The sequence below is a fragment of the Fukomys damarensis genome, unplaced genomic scaffold (genome assembly GCF_012274545.1).
Source record: "Fukomys damarensis isolate Sample0158 unplaced genomic scaffold, DMR_v1.0_HiC HiC_scaffold_16, whole genome shotgun sequence".
Classification (NCBI taxonomy): domain Eukaryota; kingdom Metazoa; phylum Chordata; class Mammalia; order Rodentia; family Bathyergidae; genus Fukomys; species Fukomys damarensis.
In genome coordinates, this window is record NW_022900928.1 from 17,157,623 (window position 1) to 17,179,897 (window position 22,275).

Below are 22,275 nucleotides of genomic sequence, written 5' to 3' on the forward strand. Positions count from 1 at the left end.
GCCGCCCGTTGCACCCACCGCGCGCCCCCTCCAGGCCCCCAGGTCCCCCGAGCTCCCGGCGCCCTCCAGGCCTCTTCGCACTCACCTTCCTTGGCTTTCTTCCTCCGGGCCAGGGTCCCCCCGAGTTTCCCCAAGAAAGAGTCGTCTTTCTTTCGGGACGGGGGCGACTTGGGGGTGGAGGACTTGGGGACCGAAGGCGACTTCTGCGGGGAGGTGGCCATGGTGTCGGAGCGGGAGGCCGCGGGCCGAGCTGGACGCGGAGCTGCAGCTGGGCTGACGCGGCAGCGGGACTGAGGCTGCGGCTTTCCAAACGGAAGCGGAATTATTCCAAGCATTCGAGGCAGCTCGCGCTCGCCTTTCCCTTCCCTCGCTCCCTCCCTCGCGCCTCCCTCCGCCCTGCTCGGGGCTGCGCGCTCCCTGGGGCCTGCCCGGGCCCCGGGGCTGTCCGCAAAGCGAACGAGGCCCTGTCTGCCCCTACTCCGAGGCTATGCGGCCTCATCTCCGCTCAAGGGTGTGTAACCATCCCGGCTGGGAGCGCTGGAGCTGGGGAGCCTCATTCCCCAGATCCCGCTCGGCAGCGGTCCGGACACAAATCAGCATCTGAAACAAATGAACCCTTTTACTCTACCTCCCAGGCCCTCAGAGGAGCCTCCGCCTCCCTCCATTGCGGCCTGTGTTCTTAGGGCCATATCTTGTGCCTGAGACACGGCCCGCTCATGGAAGAAAGAATTGGAGTGAACCAAACTGTGCTCTGACCCCACCAGACTGGACACCCACAACCTGTCCTGCACGTACTCACGGCTGCCAATCTATGCCAAACCGCTTCAAGACTGAGAAGATGGAAGCCCAGGAGGGCAGGGCAACGGCTTGTTCTTGCAAGACACCCACGTTGTTGGAACCCCTGGCTCCTACAGAGCATCTCAATACTGGTGGAAACAAATTTAAGGAAGGAACAACCCCGGGCACCTGTGGAACAGCCCTCTCCCGGCTCTTCGGGCCTAAGTAAAAGAGATAGAACTGCTGCGGAATTTGTGGAACAAGAGGGTGTCAGAGACAGGGGTGTTTCAAGGACTCTTACTGATACAGTGTATCATGCTTGCCCACAGGAGTCGCCCTGAAACTGTTTTGATTAAGCGAATACAAAAGGGCATCTTCAAAATCTGCAGCTCTCCTGGGGAATTGGAAGACTGCTTAGTACCTGGGTGATCCTGGGAAAGCTAACTGCTTTTTCTGAGTATCTGTTTCTTTACAGAATGAAGGGCTTCGAACAGCACAGGGGCTCTCAAACCCAGCTGGAGTTAATTAGAGTTGACCATTCCCAAGCCCTGTCTCCACAGGTTCAGATTCAGCGAAGTAGGTAGTTTTCAACCAGTTCTGTTAGGTGAACATGACAGAGCTGATCCATGCAGAGATGTTTGGACATGTAGGGCTACTTCATATTCTAGGGTTCTTTAAAATTGCTTATGTCTGTATCCAGGACTCAGATCCTAAATATGGCATGATCAAGATTACCTATGAAGAGGGCCGGGGATTTAGGTCAGCGGTTCGATGGCCTGTCTTGCAAGCGCAAGGACCCGAGTTCAATCCCTGGTACCAAAAAAAGATGACCTATGAAGTGTCTTCTTACTAAGTTGGTCATACATGCTTTCATCCTCCCCAAGGGTAATTATAAAGACAGCTCGAAATTAAATGTGTGATGCGATAGGGTTCTTCTGAATCTTCAAGGCTGGGCTTTCCCTGGCCAAATTGTACTGTGTCTACTCTTAGCTCAGTAAGTAGGTGGTCTTGGATAAATATCTTCCTTTTCTGGACTTGCCTTTCCATCACTTAGAAGATGAAGCCAAAGCAGTAGCTGCCAGAGCTGCTCATCTCACAGTCCTTATAACCAGCAGTTTCAAGTGTAGGTGATTTTTATGGTTTTCTCTAAACTTTAAAAACAACTAAGCAAAACTAATAGCAAGAACTACAAACTTTAAAAATTTTTTTTCTGTTTGCCTTGTTGGGAAGTGAACGAAGGATCTCATACGTGTTAGTCAAATGTTGTACCACCAAGCTACGTCCCCTGACTTTTTTATTTTGTGACAGAGTCCCATTAAGTTTTTCAGATAGGCCTCAAACTTGCTGTCCTGCTGCCTCAGCCTCCAGAGTGGTTGGGAATTCAGGTGTGCACCAACACACCTGGCAAGAACACTTGGTGAAGTCTGGCTTCAAAAAAAAAAAAAAAAAAAAAAAAAGCAACAAAACACGTTGTGGAGAAGACAAAGCTGAACTTTTTATACACAGTCAAAAAGAGTCTTTATGGTGTCTTAGGGACAGAGAACAAGGCTTCAAGATCTGGATGGAGGCCTGCCTTTCAGTGAAGAGGCGCTTAAGTCTGGCTAAGGATTGCGATGCAGTGGTCTGGGGTTGTTGACTACAAGGCGAAGCTTTGGAGGAGTCTTAGGGTGAACAGTCTTTCTGATGCTATCAAAATGTTTACAGGTTCAATGAGATTTTAAGGGAAGTTCTTGAACAATAAAGCTATTTGCAACTTTGAACTTCTTGGGTGAGAGTTTTTTGCAATAAAGACAGCAGAATGGTCAAAGCTCATTAATGTACGTAGTAAATTTCCACCCTGTGTGGGTGTAAATGCTTTCTCAGGTCTTGGATGTCTTGCTCTTCAAAACTTCCTGCCCCTAAGATAATGGTTCATCTCTTGAAAGGCTGATGGAGAATAGGTGATGAATTAAAAATCTGTGCTACTTGAAATATAGCCTATAAGTCAGGGTTGATCTGAATCCTGTTATTAGCCTGCAAAGATATATAGAAATTACATTTTTAGAAACACTGATAGTAACTAATGATGGTCCATTCAGTCTAAATAAAAACTGGAAGCTTATATTTTGAATGCTTTTTTATCTTTCTAATAGTTCTTTTTATTGTATTTTACAAAATATTAGTCTGTGCTGGGTTGGTCCTTTGCCAGAGATCCTTACAGAAATAGTGTGCCTGTTTGCTTGGAGTTCATATAGTTTCTTCTAACATAATGTGTTTAGAATCCTTATGGATATAAATGGATCTGGGTTTTGTTCAGAAGATTAAGTGAGCTAATACACAGGACCTGGCAATAAGGAGATGGAGCCACAATCTTGCTTAATTACAGACACATGCCACACATGCAGAGAATAACTTATACTGCTCCCTCCCATCTAACCTGGTGTTTGCAATTACAGCCCAACTAACAGCTTCCCCCTCCTTCTTGGTCACCGTTTTCATTATAAAGACAGCTTAAAACTAATGTGTGTGATCTTCTGGATCTCAAAGCCAGCCTTTCCCCGAAAGCTGGGCCTAGAATAATTGCACTTGGAAAGAACAATCCCAGACCTATTCTTAGCTCAGTAACTAGGTGGTCTTGAACAAAACTCTTTCCTTCTTGGGCTTCCCTTTTTATCACCTATGAAATCAAGTCAAGGCTGCTAAGGCTAAACATCACACATTCCTTACGACCAACAGTTTTGAGTCTAGGTTTTGAGTATATTTGTGCCCCCTGCTACATGTTGCAGGGAGTCCATGTTAGCACTGCTCTAGTTATTGTTTATTTTTAATTTATTTATGGTGGGGGAGTGAGACAAGGTCTAACTATGTAGTTCAGGCTGACCTTGAACTCACAGCACTCTTCCTGCCTCAGCCTCCCAAGTGCTGGGATTACATGTGTGCTCTACCACCCCCAGCAGCACTACCGTATTTAAATGCTTAACAGTTAAATCAGTAAATGAACTGTGACAGTACAGCAATAAGAAAGAACAATCTTTAGCTATAAGCAGTATGGGAATGTATCTCACAACATGATGTTGAGTGAAAAAAAAACAAGCTACAAAAGAGCACAGACTATCATTTTACTCATAGAAGTTCAGAAACAGACAAAGCAAATCTGTGATACTACCGGTTGGGATAGCAATCAGCTTTGAGCGGGGAGTGATCAAGTAGGGTGCATGAAGCTATGCTAATGTTCTGCTTCTTCTGAGTTCTGGTCCCATGGATATATTCACTTGAAAAATTAATGGACTGTACACTTGATAATTTGAGCAACTTTGTATAGATTGTAAGTCAATTAAAAACAATAATTTATCACAAAAATGATTAATTTCAAAAACAAGCCCTGGAGCTATATACTCTATAGGGTCCTTCTTACTTCTATGGTCTCCTTGTCTAACTCCCTGGGTGGCTCGAGTCAACTGAAAATTCACAGGTCCTAAATCAGGCCAGTGCTGTCTCAGCCCTTCCCGAAGAGTTCTTATTTCTAGCTAGTCTTCTGCTGCCCTTAGCAGCTCAGCAACATTCCTGTTCTGGTCCTGTTAGGTTTTCCTTCCTCAGTAATGCCAACTATTGGGCTTTGTGATTCACAAGGCAGGATTCTGTAGTTGTAAAGAGAGAGGTTTCAATCTCTACTCCACAGCTGGATTGGTAAATATTTGTGCAAGTTGTTTCACCTCTTTCTCTCTCTGGTTTTGTTTTTCTCATATTAAGGTGAACGTTGTTATGGTTTCTGTCTGGAGGTGCCCCCAAAGTCTCATGGGCTCAAAGGTGGGGCTTTTGAAAGGTGACTGGATCATGGGGTGCTGTAGCCAATTATGGTGTTAAGAGGCGGGGCCTGGGTGGAAGAGGTGAGTCACTGTGAGTGTGAATTAGAAAGGTTCATCTCCCTCCCATCCCTTCCCTTCTCTCTCTGCTTCCTGATGGCTATGCTTTGAGCAGCTCTCCTTTGCTGTACCACCCTGATTAGGAGGAATATGGACTGAAACATGAACCAAAATAAACCTTTTCTTCAATTTGTGGGGGCTGGGTCTTGTGTCTCAGTGCCAAGGCTAGACAAATGTTTACCTCATGAGGTTGTTAGGAGGGACAAGAGCGTTAATGAAATAAAATACTCAGCTCATTGCCTGGCACATAATAAGTCTTAACTGAATAGATGCTGGTTACCAGTATCACATTTTTAACTCAAGATGATATCATCATCACCTCCATCTATGGATGAGTAATTTGAAACTCAGTTTAAATAACTTGCTGCGATCATGTCATAGCTGATAGACTAATACCATAGGCCTTAGGATGTCTTCTCCCAATGAATGAGATTGTGATTTTGGATTTCACTAGACTACTGTTTTCTAGCAAGATGGAGTCACATGACTAACTTCTGACCAAGGGGATGTAAGAAAAAGTACCAAATGGCAGCAATAAAAGATGGAAAATGGATATTCAACTTCTTGAATCATAAGGCCCTGTCGTTCAGACTAACATTCCCACTGAAAACGACTGGAAAAGCAGGGCAAAACATAAAATAAATTAGCCGGAGAGCACTGGGAAGCAACGGCATTTATATGGCCAAGATCTTACAAGACCAAGGAGGATCCCAGGTAGGTAAACTCATCATTTGGGAACAGCTTTTCCCCTACCCATCTACCAGTCTCAGGAGAGGAAGCTGAGAGGTGGAGAAGTCGAGCAGGGCAGTTGCAAGGATAAACGGACAAGAGTCAGGGACCAAATGGGGCAGGGTGAGGGGGGTCCCAGGAAGCTCCCCCTTGCTTTGGTCTGGAACTCTAAAAACAGTCCATCCAATTGATAAAGAGAAAATAAAGATATTTTATGTTAAAAAAAAACACAACACATTGAGAATTGTCAATAGTTGAGAAACAAAAAGAAACATTAAAGTACACGGCAGAAGGAAAAATCATCCCAGATGGAAGCTGGGTGACAGAGAAGAAAAAAGAACAAATAAAAAGGCAATATCATGGGCAAATCTGAAAGCACTGTAAGTCTACATAATAACAAAAATAATGTCTTATAGGCTTTAACAAAATATACAAATCAAATTAAAATACATAAAAGCAGAAACAGCCAAAATATCATAAGGTCCAGTCACTGCCTGGGAAGAAAGACAAATAACAAATTGATGTTTGACTTTGATTAATTAAGCATCATGTTGTGATCACCAAGGTAACCATTAAAAGAAACATAGTGAAAGAGTATAAGTATGAAGACAATGGGGAAACAGTTGGTGTCTGGGCACTCCATTCAGACAGATTTCATAAATTATATATGTGATCTGTATTTGTCATGTAGCTGTCAACTTTTCTTCTGAATTGTTTTATTTCACTGTGTTACTATTATAAAGCTCAAGATAGCAGTAAACCAATCATCCCAAAACAAAATGAAGGTAAAACCCAAGTGGCTTTCACTAGGGAAAAATACCTTGCATAGCTATGAATGCCGTCTTTGTCTGTTATGGGTTGAAATGTGTCCACTAAGGAAGATATGTCGAGGTCCTAGCCCCAGTGCCTGAGTATGACTTTTTCTGTCAATAGGATCCTTGAAGGTGTAATTAGTTGAGGAAATAGCACATCAGGTCATTCTGAAGCATGGTGGGTGCCTGATTCAAGATGACTGGGCCTTCAGCAGAAGAGGAAACCTTTCTCACAGACAAGCACAGAGTGAAGACCATGCAAAGCCACACTGGAAGGAAGTGGCCATCGGTGCCATGCTGCCTCAAGTCAAGGAACACCTGTAAGAGGCAACGAGGGGTCCTCTCCTAGAGTGTCCAGGAAAGAGGCCTGGAGCTTGGACTACCAGCTTCCACAACTGAAAGAAAAACGATTTCTGCTGTTTTAAACCACCTAGTTCACGGACCTTGGTGACAGCGACCCTAGAAATCTAACACACTATCTAAGGAACAAAATGTCAGTCCCTGTGGACCATGGTGAGCGTTTTACAAAACCCAATACTAATCAATAAGTAGGAGCTCTTTGACAGCATCAAAGCAAGAGGGGAGAGAGAAGTCTGCCAGAGGGACCTCTTTGATCACTGAAAACAAGGTGTGCTGTCAGAATGAAAGCAGTCTGTAAGAGATGAAAGGGCCCCCAGCAAGGATCTTAAGTGAGAAGCCCATGGCACATCTTAGTGGGGACTCTGGGGTATTAGTGGTGGCCTTTGAAGGCCAGTATGCCAGTGAGCCAGTCCTCCAGGAGTCCTACTTGCTTCAGTAAAGGTGGCCCAGGTGGCAGGTGGAGGAGCAAGGGGAAGGTGGAAGACCTCAGATTTAGTTGGTGACATGGTGGCCAGAAATGGGAAGTTTCTGAGGGTCACACAGGATGATGCTACACAAAAAGCCCAAGAAGCAGCCAGCAGGGGGTGGAGGGGATTAGTCCCAAGTTCTTTGAAATAGATGACTTGTTTATCTATGCTTCCAAGTCTCCCCATAAACTGCAGGTATCCCTAGGGGGATTTCTTCCCCTGAGCATAATAGCCAAGCATCAGCTGCAGAGGCAAAGCCCTAAAACCAGTAGTTCCTTCCTGAGCCACAGAGCAGAGGAATGAAGATAAGCCAGGGAGCAGGAGCCGACATAGCTTTTAAGGTCAGAAGGAAGCAGGCATGAGCCACTTAGGATGCAGTCAGGCAGGGAAGAATACCCGGGGTCCCTGGGATTCCATCGGTGTGCGATTTAGGGCACAGGCCACTGAGATTACACCCAGAGTCTTGACTGTGCTCTCCCCTGCCCCTCCCAGGTCAGTGTGGTCTGGGGATCCAGGCCTTCTTGGCTCGTGTTGTGATCACCTTCCTCCCACACCCCATCTCCAGACTCCAGTGGCCTGCAGGAGTCAGCGTCTCTGCTTCCGTCTTTGCTTGGGGAGACATCAAAGCTATTCAGACCTCAGATGTCTCCTCTTAGAGAGGAGGATTAGAAGTGTTACCTCTAGCAATGAGACAGGAGCAAGTCCCCTAGGTAAGATAGCATCGCCAGGAAACACCAAAGTGTAGATTTGAAATACCATTGGCCTGTAGGTGTGCAAGAGAGTGGACATCTGGCCAGCAGGGGTCATTTCAGAGGCTTGATCTCCAGAGAGAGGTTCACACTCTGAATTGGATGACATCAGAGAAGGAGCAGTAATTCCTGGCCTGGTTTATTGCTTATGTCTCCTCTGGAGAAAACCATCTATCTGCTGAGGTTAGAAATGTCACTTTCTGGTTCAGTTGTTGGGATTTGGACAGCTCAAGATTCACCGCTGGTCATTCCAATTACAAAGGTACATTTTAGCTGTTCCCATTTTAAAGTTGGAACTGACATAGATCAAGCTGCTTCTTCACAGGAAACTTTGCGGAGGGGAAGGATTGGGGTGGGGGGAAAAATCAGCCCCATTTCACAGGTGGAGACACTGAGGTGAAATTGAGCTTTTCCTTGACACCAGAGAGCTGCATTTAGAACCCCAATCAGTGAAAATTAGTTTGTGGGATCATGCTCAAAATGAGTACTACGTACTGTCTGTGCTTTTTCCTCACGGTATCGATGCATGCATGCCCTATTATTCTGAGAGTAGGAAGGGAACTGGAGTCGTGCCAAAGGTGTATGTGGAGCTGCTACCCAGTATCAGGCTGTTCTAGAGTCACACAGGCCCACAGGGCTGATGCCCTGTCCCCATCCTCCTGGTTTCTCTCCCCCCTCTGAAGTCTCTCTAGGGGCCTGCAAATTCCACATCACGTCACTCCACTGGACCCCTCCAAACTCCCTCGGCCCTGTGTTCTTGGCTCCCTGTCCCTGGGACTGAGATGTAATTCTGCAGCACCTGTAGATTAATTTTAGGCAAAAGCATCCCTCGGGGGGTCATGACTGTGTCAGGAGTACTTGATCACCCAGGATAAACAAGGGGGATCTCCCCAGAGGATCATACTGAAAGCTTTTTGTGAGGGGAGGCAGTTAGGTTGTTTCAGAAAATTATTTTCATTTTAGAGTATATATAAATGCAGCTCAGGAGGAAACACAAAATACTGTATCAAAAGAAAGCTTTGGCTTCTCTTCGCAGATGAGCTCCCAGCAGAGCATGCACTGGTGTGCTAGGGGAGAATGGCAATGGGAACCCACCCAAGGCAGGAAGGGAAGGAGCAGGTGGCACAAGGCACCAGAGCCAGGCCATGCAACTTGGTGGTCAAGGACTCAGGCTCTGGAGGCCACCAGTTGGGTCCAGTCGCTACTGCAGACCTTGACTACCTTAGTTAAGAGCCTGAATCTCTTTGTGCTCTAAAAATGGGGGTAAGACTTACATTGATGATGCTTGCTTTCGGGATTTGATGGGATCGCTTCTCACCTTTTGGCTAAGATCAAGTGTAGGATTCAATGGGATAATGCACATGCAGAGCTTATTACAGCACCTCGCAGGTGAAATGGGCTGAATTCATGAAGGTATCACCGTGAGCAGGTGCTTAAGGGGCTCCCAGGACAGCTGTGATACTACGTTTTTTTTATTTGTTTTTGTTTTTGCAATGTTGGGGATCAAACCCAGGACCTTGCACATTCTTGCTTGTTTTTTGTTTTTTTTTTCTTTAATTTTTAGAAATGAGCTGGGAGAGTGAGCATGAAATGACCCAGCCTAGCCTGGCTCAGGGACGGAGGGCTGCAGATACCAGGGGTAACAAGCTGAGAGTCTGCAGCTCCAGGGCAGGAAGAGGGCAGAGGAGCTGACCCATGGTGAGCTTGCAGCGCTCCAGGGAAGGTGGTCAGTGCTTGCCAAAAAGAGTGATTGTAAACATTTTTTTACTGATACTCAATGGAAAGGTGAATCCTCTCAAGTAATTGATCAGACAAAAGCTTTTAAACAAGGGAGAGGAACTGCGTGGGAAATGGTGACAGCTCCTGGGACTGACCACTTGATTATCTCGAGTGGCAATTCTGGTGCATTATATGTTGCTCATGCGCTGGAATTAAGAACCGAGGAAACTTTTGGTCCTAAAAGAGTGTAAGTTAGAGGAAGCAGTCAGGTCTGTGCACAGGAGACTGTTCCTACTGTGTGAGTGGCTTCCCCGGGGAAGAAGCAGAGAGGAACTGGGCAGCCGGGCCAGGGTGGCCCTCATCCTCCCTCTCTCCATTCGTGAAAAGAGCTTTCTTTGTTGACAGAATGCACCTGAGGTGAGTGCCTGTGCTCCTCCTCCCAGTGGGACTGATGGCAAGGGATTCAGGTAAGTCCTGCCAGGTGCCCACAGGTAATAAAGCATCCAACATTAATCCGCAGACTCCCACTCGAAACTGAAGCTTAGCCCAGGTTCTTTCACCAAGAAGAAAGAGATGAAATGGAGCCACCCTCAGAGGGGCCAGAACAAGCCCACATAAATATATTTTGATTCTTGAGACACAAAACCATTTACTTTTGGTTCCTTTCAGTTTTTAGACTGACGCACAGAGAACACATTTCCATCCACACGAATAGCTCCCGAATGTAGGAGCAAATTAATCTTTTACAAGCTGAGGTTAGAAGATAAACAGTAGGTGAAAGTGTACACTCGTCCCTGCACATGAACCTTCTGATGACAATTTGAGCTCTCCACATCCAGCGACTGCCACTCTCTCCGCTCATGCGGTGGCCCAAGCTGCCCCCTGCCACCTCTGCCCCACGGAGGTGGTTCTCTGATCAACCACCTGGGTGGGGCATGCTGCCATTTTCAGTTTGGAAGAAAAAGCCTGTAAATCTGCTTCCTGGGAAGAGAGACACTGCTGAATTGTCATTTGCCTCCCGAATGCAGAAAACATCAATTTCATCGCAGCTCATCAGAGTTGGAAACACCTGCCACTTCCTTGCTCAGTTGCAATTAACGTGCTGCATCTCAGCATTGATTGATTCCAAGCAGCCTAACGCTGCCAAAGTCAAGGTTTAAATGAAATAGTACAACCTGATATTATTTTTCACAGTTTTAGAAACACGAACTTATTTTCACTGCCAAAGAAGCACTGTGATAGTGGGGGATGGAAGTCTTTATGCCTGACATAAACGTGAGGAGAATAGATTAACGCTTATAAAAAATAGTTTTTTAACCTTTGGATTTGGGGGTGGTAGCTATTTTCTTGATCTTTGTATTTCTTAGGAGATAGAGGGGAGGACTACAATTCTTTCTGTACCTCAGCACCTACCTAGGGCTTTCAGAACCCCAAGGGCACAGAATGTTAAATAAGTAGATCAATAAATGACTAGTTTGGGAGAATACATTTCACAATGGTCCTCTTGGTCCAACTTATGTAATATTTGGAGATTAAAACTATCATAAGCCCTTTGGCTTAATTTGGAAACTATGGGAGACTATGAAATATGATTGGAGGTTGAAGCTTGAAGTCCTATTTGGAGTCCTAAATAATTTGGCCTTGACTGTCTTCATTGTGAAGGCTCCATACCTTTTCATCACAATCCTGCTTATATTGCATGCAAAGAAACTGTCTTCAAAATGTACAACATTTTACAGTTTGAGGGTGTCAAACCTTCCCAGTTGTAAGGAATGGAAACATTTTAATTAATTCAATAGCCATATTTGTGTACTTTTGGGAATGTCATTTAAATGATTTGTATGTACTGGCAAAACAGAAAGCTAGCATAAGTAGAAGCTGTTAAGTATGAGGTTTAGATTTTACACTTGGCTAGATAAGGTTACACCTTAAACCACAGAACATACTCTGTGGGAGAAAGTAAACAAATTGTATTTCTCATGCATTAACAGAATATAGGGCCAACAATCCTGTTTTCTTGGTACTCTTGGGAGAATCTTTCTTTTTGCTGAAAATATGACACATTAAAAGAAGTCGTAGTTATTCTTCTGCACAATAATAATGCAGAAATTACCTACTTGAGCATCCTCTGTCAAATGTATGCAAGCATCACAGAGTGTACTTATACTTAAGTGGCTCAAAAGATTTGAGTACTTCTGCAGGCTCTAGAATAAAAACTGGACTTATATATCACTTTCTTAAAACGAGTTAACATTCCTGTGCATCCATATTCTTACCTTTAAAGTCCTGACGGCTGAAAATACGATTCGGACTATCTTCACAAATCTTTAAGACTATACAACTGACCGCTTCAAACATCTGTATTAAGGGGGCTGGTGATTTAGCTCAGTGGAGCTGTGCCTGCCTCACAAGTGCAAGGTCCTGAGTTTGATCATTGGCACCAAAAAAAACCCAGACATCTGTATTGAGTGGCTTATATTCCAACTTTTGTAATACTAATAGGTCTTTTCCATATTATAATGCAGGAAAGCCAGAATTATCAGAATTATCAATTGCCACTAAACATACAAATAAATAAAAATTGATAAACAGAAGTGTTATAACTCTCCTAGGTAGATAGGTAGATAGATGCCTCTATATATTTCCCAACAATAGAATTCCCTAATAATAGACTTCAAGGCACTAGAAGTCTTGATTCTTAGAAAAGAAAGAAGAGGAAAAGACAAAGGAAAGAAAGAAAGAAAGAAAAATAACCTAAAGCCCTTGAACTTAGAATCCAGGGAAAGCCTGGGTTTAAATGCCACCCAAAATGTTGGCCGACTCCAGGGAAGTCTGTATGCATCTTTCTGGTCTGTCAGTGGGCCAGATGTGCACAGACAGCGTTTCAGAAGTGGCTCCTGGGTCAGCTTATCTCGAGAGAAATGTGCTACCTGGTCAGAGCCAGCTGTTGCCAAGCACCTATTGTCTAATGACACATTTAAACACTTGCAGAACTGAGTTGCCAAATGTGCAAAAGAGTGCTTTTGTCTCTCTCTCTTGTCCATAACACACGAAATCTTCAAAGGATCCCTCTGAGGGAGAACAGTCACATATTTTATGACAACACGTCACCACTTGAAATCTTCCCTTCTTTGGTCCCCATCTGCACTGTCGAAACACCCCAGGAAGCACAGTGTGTCAGAGTACAAATTCCACCCACCAGCTGTCTGTGCACATGGAAAATGTCATAAAAACAAAGCCATGGCCCAAGTTGGGACTGCATACATGGATCCGCTCCCTTTGGCTCTACCTGGAAGTCAGAAGTGGTTTTTTCCTCATCCTGCAGAGCTCCCCTGGTCTGTCCCTGGAGTGGAGTCAAAACACAGCTCTGCTCAAGCCTAAGACTGGGCAGCAAGGGGCCTCCCTCTCCTGGGCCCACTGGGCTCCTGGGCCTCTACTGGGCCCTTTCCTGCAGCAGCACCAGCCTTGGCAATGTTTTCTCAACAAGTGAAGGAGTTTTTCTTTATTGCCTTCATCAACACTTATTTTTAAAAGCTTTTCAAAATCATTCATTTCTAAAAATGCTTATCATTATGCTCCAGGGGCCATGAGCAGAGCACTGTGGGAACAAAAAGCTTCCCTAAGCCAACAGGATTTGGTGAAAACTAGCAATCCTGCAGGCATAAAGTTAAAGCTTTATTTCCTTTTCCTTTTTTAAAAAATAAAACTAAGGCTCCAATGTTCTATAAACTCTCATTGCTTATGTATATTATATTAAGGCTTATAAATACACCTGGTAAATTAAATTCACCCTGGATTGAATTAACACCTGCTATATGAGTTATTTGCTTTATGTAATCAGTAATCTTGAGATTTCTCCTCTTTCTCTGGAAACACAATTTAAATATTAACCTAATCTTTAAACTGCTGCTGCAGGTTTCTGACATTTGGAAACTGGTCATCCATGAAAAAAAAAAGGGCAAATATGGATGTATTAATGAAAAGGCAGCTTCTTAAAAGACTTAAAACATGTAACTCAATGAATTGGGAAGGAAAATGATGAAAGCAGTGGGAAAGTCAAGTCTTTGTGTCACTTTTGAGGGAAAACAATGCTGGTCGTCCGCCAAGAACACCTCCAATCCCAGAGCCTGGCTGTCGTTGGCTGTCAATTCCAAAACAGTCTTTGTGGTTTTTTTTTTTTTTTTTTTCATTATAATCTCCGGAAAGATCTTGGGAAGCTGTAGTACATATGAAAATTTTAATTAAAAATAAAAATCGCCACCACGCAGGAGGTATAACTTCTGCTCCAGAAGGAGACAGTATAGCGTGCTGGGCTGGCCTCAGGGAGGGACAGGGGCTCCTCACGTCCTGCTCAGCTGGCAGCCCCTGGAGAAGACAAAGCTTTCGAAGCGCTGGTCCTCGGCCTTTTCCTTGATGCGCTGTTGCTCCAAGGAATCCACAAGTTCGTCCCTTTGCTTAATCACTTGCATCATCTTGGTGAATATTTCTTGCTCCTCGTTAAGGTCATTCTTATCTTTCTGACTCTCTAAAGCAAGGAGAAGGAAATAAGAAAGAAAATAAGGAAGAAAACCATGAGGCCTCAGGTGAGATTGGGCCCAGGAGGATTCAGGGCAGGAGCATTTTCCACTGTTAGGGACTTGTTTTGCCCTTTAATTTCAATGGAGAAAACAAGGAGTTGAATTTAACATGAAGCAACTGCCCTTAAAGCCACAGATTAGAGCCGGGGATTTAGCTCAGGGATTCTGCTGCCTGCCTCGCAAGCACAAGGACCTGAGTTCGATCCCCGGTACCAAAAAAAAAAAAAAAAAAAAAAAAAAAGCCACAGATTAGAAAGGTGAGTGCTTTATGCAGCAGTCAGCTTGGATTTCATCTCAAGAATCTGTGTGCAGGGAGGGGGAAAACCCCTTTGTGTGCAAAGGAAATTAATACAGCCATTCCCTATCAAGTCTCCCGACCTTCCCTCCCACCCCAGAAAGAAACCAATGAAACAGCGGGAAGGCTGTTTCCCAGAAAATACTGAGAAAAGTTTCCCGGTCAAGTGTCTGCCTCAGTGGCTGCAACAGCAATGACAAGAATCCTTTTGTCATTTGTACCTAGTGACACGCTGTAGTCTTTCCAGTGTGTGGCAGAGACCACACGGGAGCCAAGGGAGGCTACAGCTGTCCCTACTGTGCTAGGAAGGAGGTTTCTGGGTGGACCCTGCTTTCCATGACACTTTCCAGTGGCCGGGCTTCAAGGTTTCCGATCGTGCAGGGCTCAGGACTCTCACAGAAGGAGGGGAAAGCATGAGAAACAGGCGGTGATGACTTTCTGACACTCGACAGGATCGCAAAGCCAGCTTTCAGTCTTGCCAAGCCGGTGATTGCCACGGGAGAATCATTCTACAGCCCCTCCCCTTAGCCCCTCCATCCACACGCTGGGGATCACAGGAGCCCTGGCCCAGTTAGGAAGGACTCCTCTGCTCTCACGGGGCACAGTGCTGGGCCTGCCCCAGGAAGCACTAGATGCGAGGACGGCAAATGGGGCGGGCCGGTCCCTTAGCACCTCGTGTTTCATGCGAGGGAGAAGAGCGAGGCAGACAGCTCCGTGTTTCGGTGTCTCCGTGCTGGGCCATGACCACTCAAAAGGGGCAGGGAATGTCTCACATCATTTGAAGCAACACTGAGGGTGTGAAGACTCCCGTCCTGGCCCTTGCACCAGGCTGGGAAGAGGCCAGCTGGAGGGGCACCCTCTGGGTCACCACAGGGCAGCTTTCCCATCTCCATCTGCTGCGTGTGGCATGGGAGGAACCTGAGAAGAGCCCACTTGCCCTAAGTTGCCAGAGGTAGATGCCCAGGGGCCTGTGTAGAGGGAGACAGAAGATGGTGTGGCCTCACTGATGCAGTACGTGCAGAGGTGGTGGGAGGAATGGGCCAGGCAACACTACTGAGAGAAAGCTCAGGCTGCAGGTGACATCAGCCACAGGGCTTAGCTGCAAGGGCCTGCAGGAGAGTGGCAGGCACCCCAGTGACGGAACCCAACTGCGGGCGGGGGGACTCAGTGAGTCGGCACCCCATGCAGCACCGCGGCCACCAGGTCACAAACCCTAGGGAGGAACACAGAAGGAAGCCTTGCGCATCTTCAAGACTGATTGTTTTCATCCCAGGGAGACTGAGCATTCCCTACCAGGACTGTTTAAATCATTGCATCAGAGTGAGTTCACCAGAGAGGCGCGAAGAGTTCCTATGTTTTCTTTGCTAACTAATGGGAGAAAGCTCATGTGGCGGGTAAGCTCTGCTCTAGACAAAACAAAGAAGCTACTTCTCAGGGAGAAAGAGGGAATAGCTACAAAAGACGGGAGTGAGAAAACATAACTTTCACTTCATAGCATTTTTAAAAAGAGAGAGAATGAAAGGTGACTAACAGAGTCTTTGGGGGTATTTATTTTACTATCCTGCGACAAAAATTAAAATTTGGTATCAAATCTATAAATCAGATGATATAAAATGGTTTGTTAGCTTAGGTATATTCCAGTATTGGTCTTCCAGATTTAGTAAGCACCATAGAAAAATTTAAAAATTCCTCTCTCGGTTTAGGCTTCTTAGAGATGGAGACATGGGAGTTCCTTCTGACAAATAAAAGATGTACAGCACTTTTTTTTGCTTTGTTTTTTATTTTATTTTATTTTTATCTTTGGCAGTTCTAGGAATTGAACCTGGGGCCTTGCACTGTAACACTAAGCTACACCTCAGCCCTATATATCACTTTTGTCTTACACAATGCAGCTGTATAAAGGATTTGCTATAAATAGAACATTGTTGCTATAAAGGAACAGCTTGCAAATCACTTCCATGTTGGGGGAAAAAACCAGGAAACTTTAACTTGTTGTCCCATCTTTTTAAATCTGAGTCCTACAATTAATCTTGAACCTATTATTTAGATTCTCTCTGAATCAGTTTTCTAATCTGTAAAGTGGGATAAAGTAAAAAACAGTCATGATGTCTATTCTTTGCTTTCCCTGTACCAGGTAACCCGTGAAGGAAGATGCAAGGTTAGTTCTTTGAGCTTTAAAGGCATTGTTTAACTTGTTCTTTTAGATCTAGGTCTAAAACTAGGTAAGTCATTCATGGATTTGGCCCACAAACACACAGGCACAAAACATAGTGAATATGTGCTTCTGTCTGGAACCAATGGTGGATAACTCAATGTATCAGGTCGACTGCGCTCACTTCCACTCTTTCTTCCTTCAGGGTAGAATGGATGTCTCCCACTCAATGCCCTGGCCCAGCCCATTTCTAATGCCTGGCAGAACCAGGCCCGCCCTCCTCTGTGATCCCAGAGCACCTGCTATGGCCCTCTCTCTGCAATGATGACTGGTCGGGGTGTTGGTGTCCCCAGTGAGATCACAGACTCCCAGAAGGCAGGAGCTGCTCTCACCACGCGCACGCTCACACTTGGTTCTCAATAAATGTTGCCTAAATGAATGGATGGATAAGCGAATAAGCGAATGAATGGCTTTGTTCCTACTGGCACATGGGGCGGAGCAGCATGCTGCTCTCTCTGCCTAGTGAGTGAAGCTCCCCGGGGACTTCCATGTCTGTGGCGGTGAACCAAAGACAGGCTGGCTTTGCATCTTCCCTGACTCTCGGGCTGGGAGGAGGAGCACTCCACTCTGGGATTTGCAGCATGCTCTGCTCAGCGTCCTTCTGGGGGGAAATGACTTTAACAAGAGCCCCAAATATATCCCCATACTCACCTTCCTTGAGCATTTTCTCTCTTAACTTCTGTTCCAGTCTGCTTTGATGATCTTCTAATTCTAGTTCTTGGGCTCTGAGTACGATAAAATGTTCCAACTGTGAATACGAGGAATTTGTGTGGAAACATTGAAAAAGATGCCTAGTAACAGCAGCTATAGCATTCTTTTTCCTTATTAAAACAGAGATCCTAGAATATCTCTACATGGAAAGCCTTGATGCTGCTGGGATCACTGGAGGGGCCTAGAGAGACTCCTGAGATAGGCTGGGCTCAGGACACAGTGGGGATCAGCAGAAAGCCGGCATGTGATGGCAGCAGGCTCTGCAACAGATTCCCCAAGGGACAGACTCGAGCGGGGGAGAAGAGGGAAGAAGTGACTGCAATGGTCCAAGGAAGCAGCGATGACCACCTGAAGCTCTTTTCTCTTTTAGGTACAATATGACTTCAAGAATCACCTCTAACAACTCCCCAATCCTTGGTTGTGATCAACAAAAAGACCAAAAGGAGGAAACAAAGTGAGACGTTTTGTCCAAATGCAGACAATAAAACTTAGGTACGGATCCGACTTGCTGGATCACTGAGGCTTTGGAGGAGTCAAGCTTGAGTGCTGGGAACTCTATTTTCGCTGCAAGGAACAGCAGTGTCAAGAAGTGAAGTTTGTCTTCCGTGAAGGCCAGTGGGAACTTAACTTTTCAGTGTCTGGGATTGCTCACTTACATCCCAGTGTGGGGTCAGCTTCCGTGTGCTATGCCAGGCTGTGTTGGAGAGGCTCCCAAATGCTGCTCCGGAACTCTCAGCAGAAATGAGGGCCCACACAGGTGTGGCAGTGTTAAGAGGCAATGGTTGAAGTCACGTGACAGTACTAAAAGGTCGACCACAGAGCAAGAGAAATCTGAAGACAGAAGCTTTGGGATTACTTCATGTAGAAGTCAAACAAAAGAGAGGGAGCCAGGAAAAAAAGCACCTGGAAGGTTGGAAAGACAAAACAATAAATTCAGAATCCCAGAACCAGGAAAGCAAAGTTTGAGAGGAAAGAGCAAGGTGAAGGGTGATCAGTGCTTCAGATCCATTGCAGAAGCTGAGGGCCAAGAACAGGCCCCTGGGTTTGTCCTGCAGGGGCCCCCCAACCTCAGCCTGCATTTGCTAAACCCTATTGTCATTATTGTTACCACTTCTAATACTACTTGAGCCAAGGTTACTGTATTGTTCAATATCCAGCCTTTTGTTATGGACGGTGAACTTCTTGTGGGCCTGTGTGGGAGCCCATTGAGATGGACTGCTCTCTAGGAGGAGTGTAGTGAGCTGAATGCTGCTGGAGTCCAGTTTACTGTCATGCTGAGGTCGTGCTCTCCCCGACCAATGACAGCTCAGGTGAGGAATGGAGACCGGGGCCCTCCCCTGTCTTCCTCTGTCGTGGCATCACCTTCTCAAAAGGATCTAAACGGACCAATCCAAGACACTTCTTTTTGTCCATTCAGGTCTGCCTCTAAACTCAAACCTGTCCTTCAGCCAAGCTCCTCCTGTCTCTGTGCAGTACTCATGTCTTCGCCCTCTCATGTGACCTTTTTTAGAGGAGAAAGTCCTCTCGTCACGCACTATTTGGGGAGGCCTTTGGCCAGCAGCAGCAGACAGTATCCCTGACTCTCTCAGGCACACCCTGTGAACTTAGCCGAGTTAGCCATTATTAATACTAAGAGTGATATTTTGACATTCTACCTACAGACTCAGTCATCTTCTCACTTGCTTTAGAACCCAGGCAGGGAAGAATAGTAGCATTTATCAAATACCCTTAAAAGTACTCTGGGTTATCTGTCAAGGTTGTGGCGAAGATGAAATGAAACAGCATAAATGAAAGCTCCCAGCATATAACTCCTGAGGCTTGGTTGGTTTATACTAAATATTATTTTCTTTCCCTTCAGGATGGTCATAGCTATCGTGAACTTCAACTTTCCAAGGAGAAAGTGGTGAAGTCTATCTGTACTTTCTGACCTCCCAACCAGGCTGAAGCCCTCATGCAGGAAGGACAGCCAGACAGACCTCAATCTTTCATTCAGTAAAGCCACAGGAAGTGGCTGGGCAGGCCCCAAGATCCACTGTGAGGCCAGACACAACCTTCCCCACTGCAGGTGCATGGCTGCTCCTCTCCACAGGCCTGGGGGATGAGGATGGTCTGAATGCCCTCCAGCTCCTGACTTGCTCCCTTAAATCTCTTTCCACCACAGGAGTCCACAGAGAGAACAGACAATTGAAGATTCTTCATGCTAATGACTGCATGATATGCAAGACATAAAATATCAATTTGCCTCAATCACTGTTCTGTATGCACAAAGAGGAAAAATCCTGGGACTTCAAACCAGGAGGACGAGCTGCCCCCTCCCAGCCCTTTGCTTTTAGGACTCACTGTTATCTGTGTTGCCTTACTTACATGATCAGTAGCTCGGACTCATATCGCATTAATTTATTCTTCTCCAGGACCAGCTTAAACCATTCCTGCAAAAGCTGTGCTTCATCCTGTGTCCCTGAATCTGCTTAAGAAATCAATGACAAATAGGTTAGACTGGCATTTCTTTCCCCATAATCAAACTGCTTTGCAGCCACTTTAGCGGGCCATGTTTGTAGCGAGAAGGGCTCAGCAGGCAGCAGCTCCCTGGCCCCCTGTTGACACCCTGAGGTCACAGGCATGACAAATAAGCCATGTGTGTGCTCGGGACGGCAGCCGCAGTCCTCCTGGACACCTTGGGCATGACTACTTCAGCTCCAAGGCCATTTGCTGGCAGTCACATTCTACCACAAAGAACCTTCTCCTGTCCACTTTTCTGTCCTCTGAGAAACTTCTGTATGTGTATATGGCACATCCTCCCCCAAGAAGTCCTAATGATGGTCACTATCTCCTTCTTTTTTTTCTCTCTGGACTCAAATGCCTATCTAGTACTCAGGAGCTGTGTGGATCCCTTTATGGGACCGGAATCCTCACACCACAACATTTGATCCTGGGACTGGTGAGTGATTTTTTTTTTCTCTCAAATAAAGCCAAATGATGAAAAAAATACCATTAGCCCTGAGTCTCATCAGGAAGAATATATTTATATATTCCATATATATTTTTACAACTTAGATTATGCCCATTATTAAACAGAAGGACTAGTTGGGCATTGTGGTGCACGCCTGTAATCCCAGCACTCAGGAGGCTGAGGCAGGAGGATCGCTGTGAGTTCGAGACCAGCCTGGGCCACATAGTAAGTTCCAGGTCAGTCTCAACTACATAGTGAGACCCTGTCTCAAAAAACCAAAAAATAAAATAGAATAAAATAAGTAAACAGAAGGACTCATGGTCCTATTTTGCAGATACTCAATGTTAGACACTAAATGTTTAGATCCTAAAATGTTAAAATCTGCCCATATTCAAGAAACTGCAACATAGTGGTGGCTTTTGAATGTCATACCCTAAAATGAGAACACATGCTGTGGGGCAAAGCTTTCTGCCATTCCAGAAGGATTTACACTGGAGAGTTCTGTAGGCAGAGAGGGAAACAATCCAGGGAGATCTGCGTGAGTTTGGGCAAGCTGTTTAACGTCTCAGAGCCTCGGCTTCCTCTTCTTCATTGGCTAAAGTGGAATAATGAGGCATGTATGCAATATAATAATAATAATAATACTAATAATGAGGTACTATTTATTATGCAGCAATTCTGTGCCAGTTGATTGGCTGCAGTGTGCCTTACAGGCAGCATTTGATTGAACTCTCACAGCAAGCTGGCCAGTAGGTTCTCTCATCATCACCAGAACTGAAGGAATGGAGCTTTAAAGGATTCATGGAACTTGCCCAAGTTCACAGTTGGTAGGTGGTGGAGCTGGGGCTTGAACTCAACCATATGGTATCCTAAGCCGCACCCTTCACTGCTAGTGTAATCTTTGTCTCCCCCTCTCTCTCAGTAGCCATGTAAAGTAAATAAAGTCTCTAGAACTTTGTCTGGCCCACAACAAATAATAACAATTCACTCCTTTTCTTCCCGTCTCTTTGACCACTTTTTACTGAAAAGGAAACTGGGGCTCAGTCATATCCAGTTCCCCAAAAATCATATATTTCATGGCAAAGTGGTGCTAGAATGTAGACTTAGCTTCTGGTTCATCACTCATTCGTTCACTTCTTCCGTCAGATGTATTTATTAAATACCTTCCGTGGGTTGGGTACTGCCTTAGGGACCGGTGATGCAGTGTGGTGCTACATATTACAAGAAATTTGGAGATAGTAAGGCAGAGAATCTACAAAAACACTGTGAGGTAATCTTTTGGTGCCTAAGTAAACTCCAAGTGCTGAGGATAAAATAGAACATTAAAAAAGGATCACAAGAAAGCAACAAAAATGGCCGGGTGTGATGGCGCACGCCTGTAATCCCAGCACTCGGGAGGCTGAGGCAGGAGAATTGCTGTGAGTTCGAGACCAGCCTGGGCTACATAGTGAGTTCCAGGGCAGCCTCAACTACATAGTGAGACCCTGCCTCAAAAAACAAAAAACAGAAAGAAAAAAAGAAAGCAACAAAAATCACCCTGGAAATACAGGGGAAGGCAAGGTCTTCTTAGGTGGGGCGCAAGCTTGGGTTTGGGCTGGCGTATTGAAGAATAAGCAACTTTTGAAAGAAAATAATGAAGAATATAATGAAGAAAATAATGGAATAATGTGTTTTCAAGAAGAGGGAACAACATGAGAAAACGAGAGCAGGAAGAAGATGGTGGGGACCTGGGTTGGGAGGGTAAGAAAGCATAGAGGTGAACTAGGAGGCCTGAGATTTTACGATTTTCTCAGCACAAAGGCCCTAAAAATCACGCTAAGGCATTTGTACTTCATGTACAAAACGAAGGGACCTTGAAGGAGGAGTAAAAGAATATGTGGAATTTTATATGGGAAGGATTAAAGGGGAGAGAGAAGGGAGGAAGAAGATGATGTTTGGTTTTTTAGGTTTATGAATAATGAACAAACTTACAAACGCATTGAGCGCCAGTATCTTCTAAGCATTGTTATGGTGCT

General features: G+C 45.3%; 2 protein-coding genes across 5 annotated transcripts in view; both read right to left on the minus strand.

Annotated features, from left to right (window-relative positions):
• The window catches only part of Parva (parvin alpha), a 144,203-nt gene extending 143,315 nt beyond the window's left edge, over positions 1-888 (minus strand). The window contains exons 1-2 of one of the 2 annotated variants that reach the window (XM_010615254.3): positions 796-888; positions 86-302 (exon numbers count right to left, since the gene is read on the minus strand). In XM_010615254.3, coding sequence (XP_010613556.1) covers positions 86-221 — 136 coding nt within the window. In that variant the 5' untranslated portion in view covers positions 222-302; positions 796-888. Of the gene's footprint in view, positions 1-85; positions 593-795 lie in introns of those variants that run through there. The other variant, XM_010615253.3, reaches the window with a different exon arrangement.
• A 12,544-nt stretch (positions 889-13,432) lies between these two features.
• Micalcl (MICAL C-terminal like) overlaps positions 13,433-22,275 on the minus strand; it is a 65,203-nt gene continuing 56,360 nt past the window's right edge. For 2 of the 3 annotated variants that reach the window (XM_010615258.2, XM_010615256.2), the window contains exons 9-11: positions 19,675-19,777; positions 17,251-17,324; positions 13,433-14,040 (exon numbers count right to left, since the gene is read on the minus strand). In XM_010615258.2, coding sequence (XP_010613560.1) covers positions 13,856-14,040; positions 17,251-17,324; positions 19,675-19,777 — 362 coding nt within the window. In that variant the 3' untranslated portion in view covers positions 13,433-13,855. The remainder of the gene's footprint in view (positions 14,041-17,250; positions 17,325-19,674; positions 19,778-22,275) is intronic. The other variant, XM_010615257.2, reaches the window with a different exon arrangement.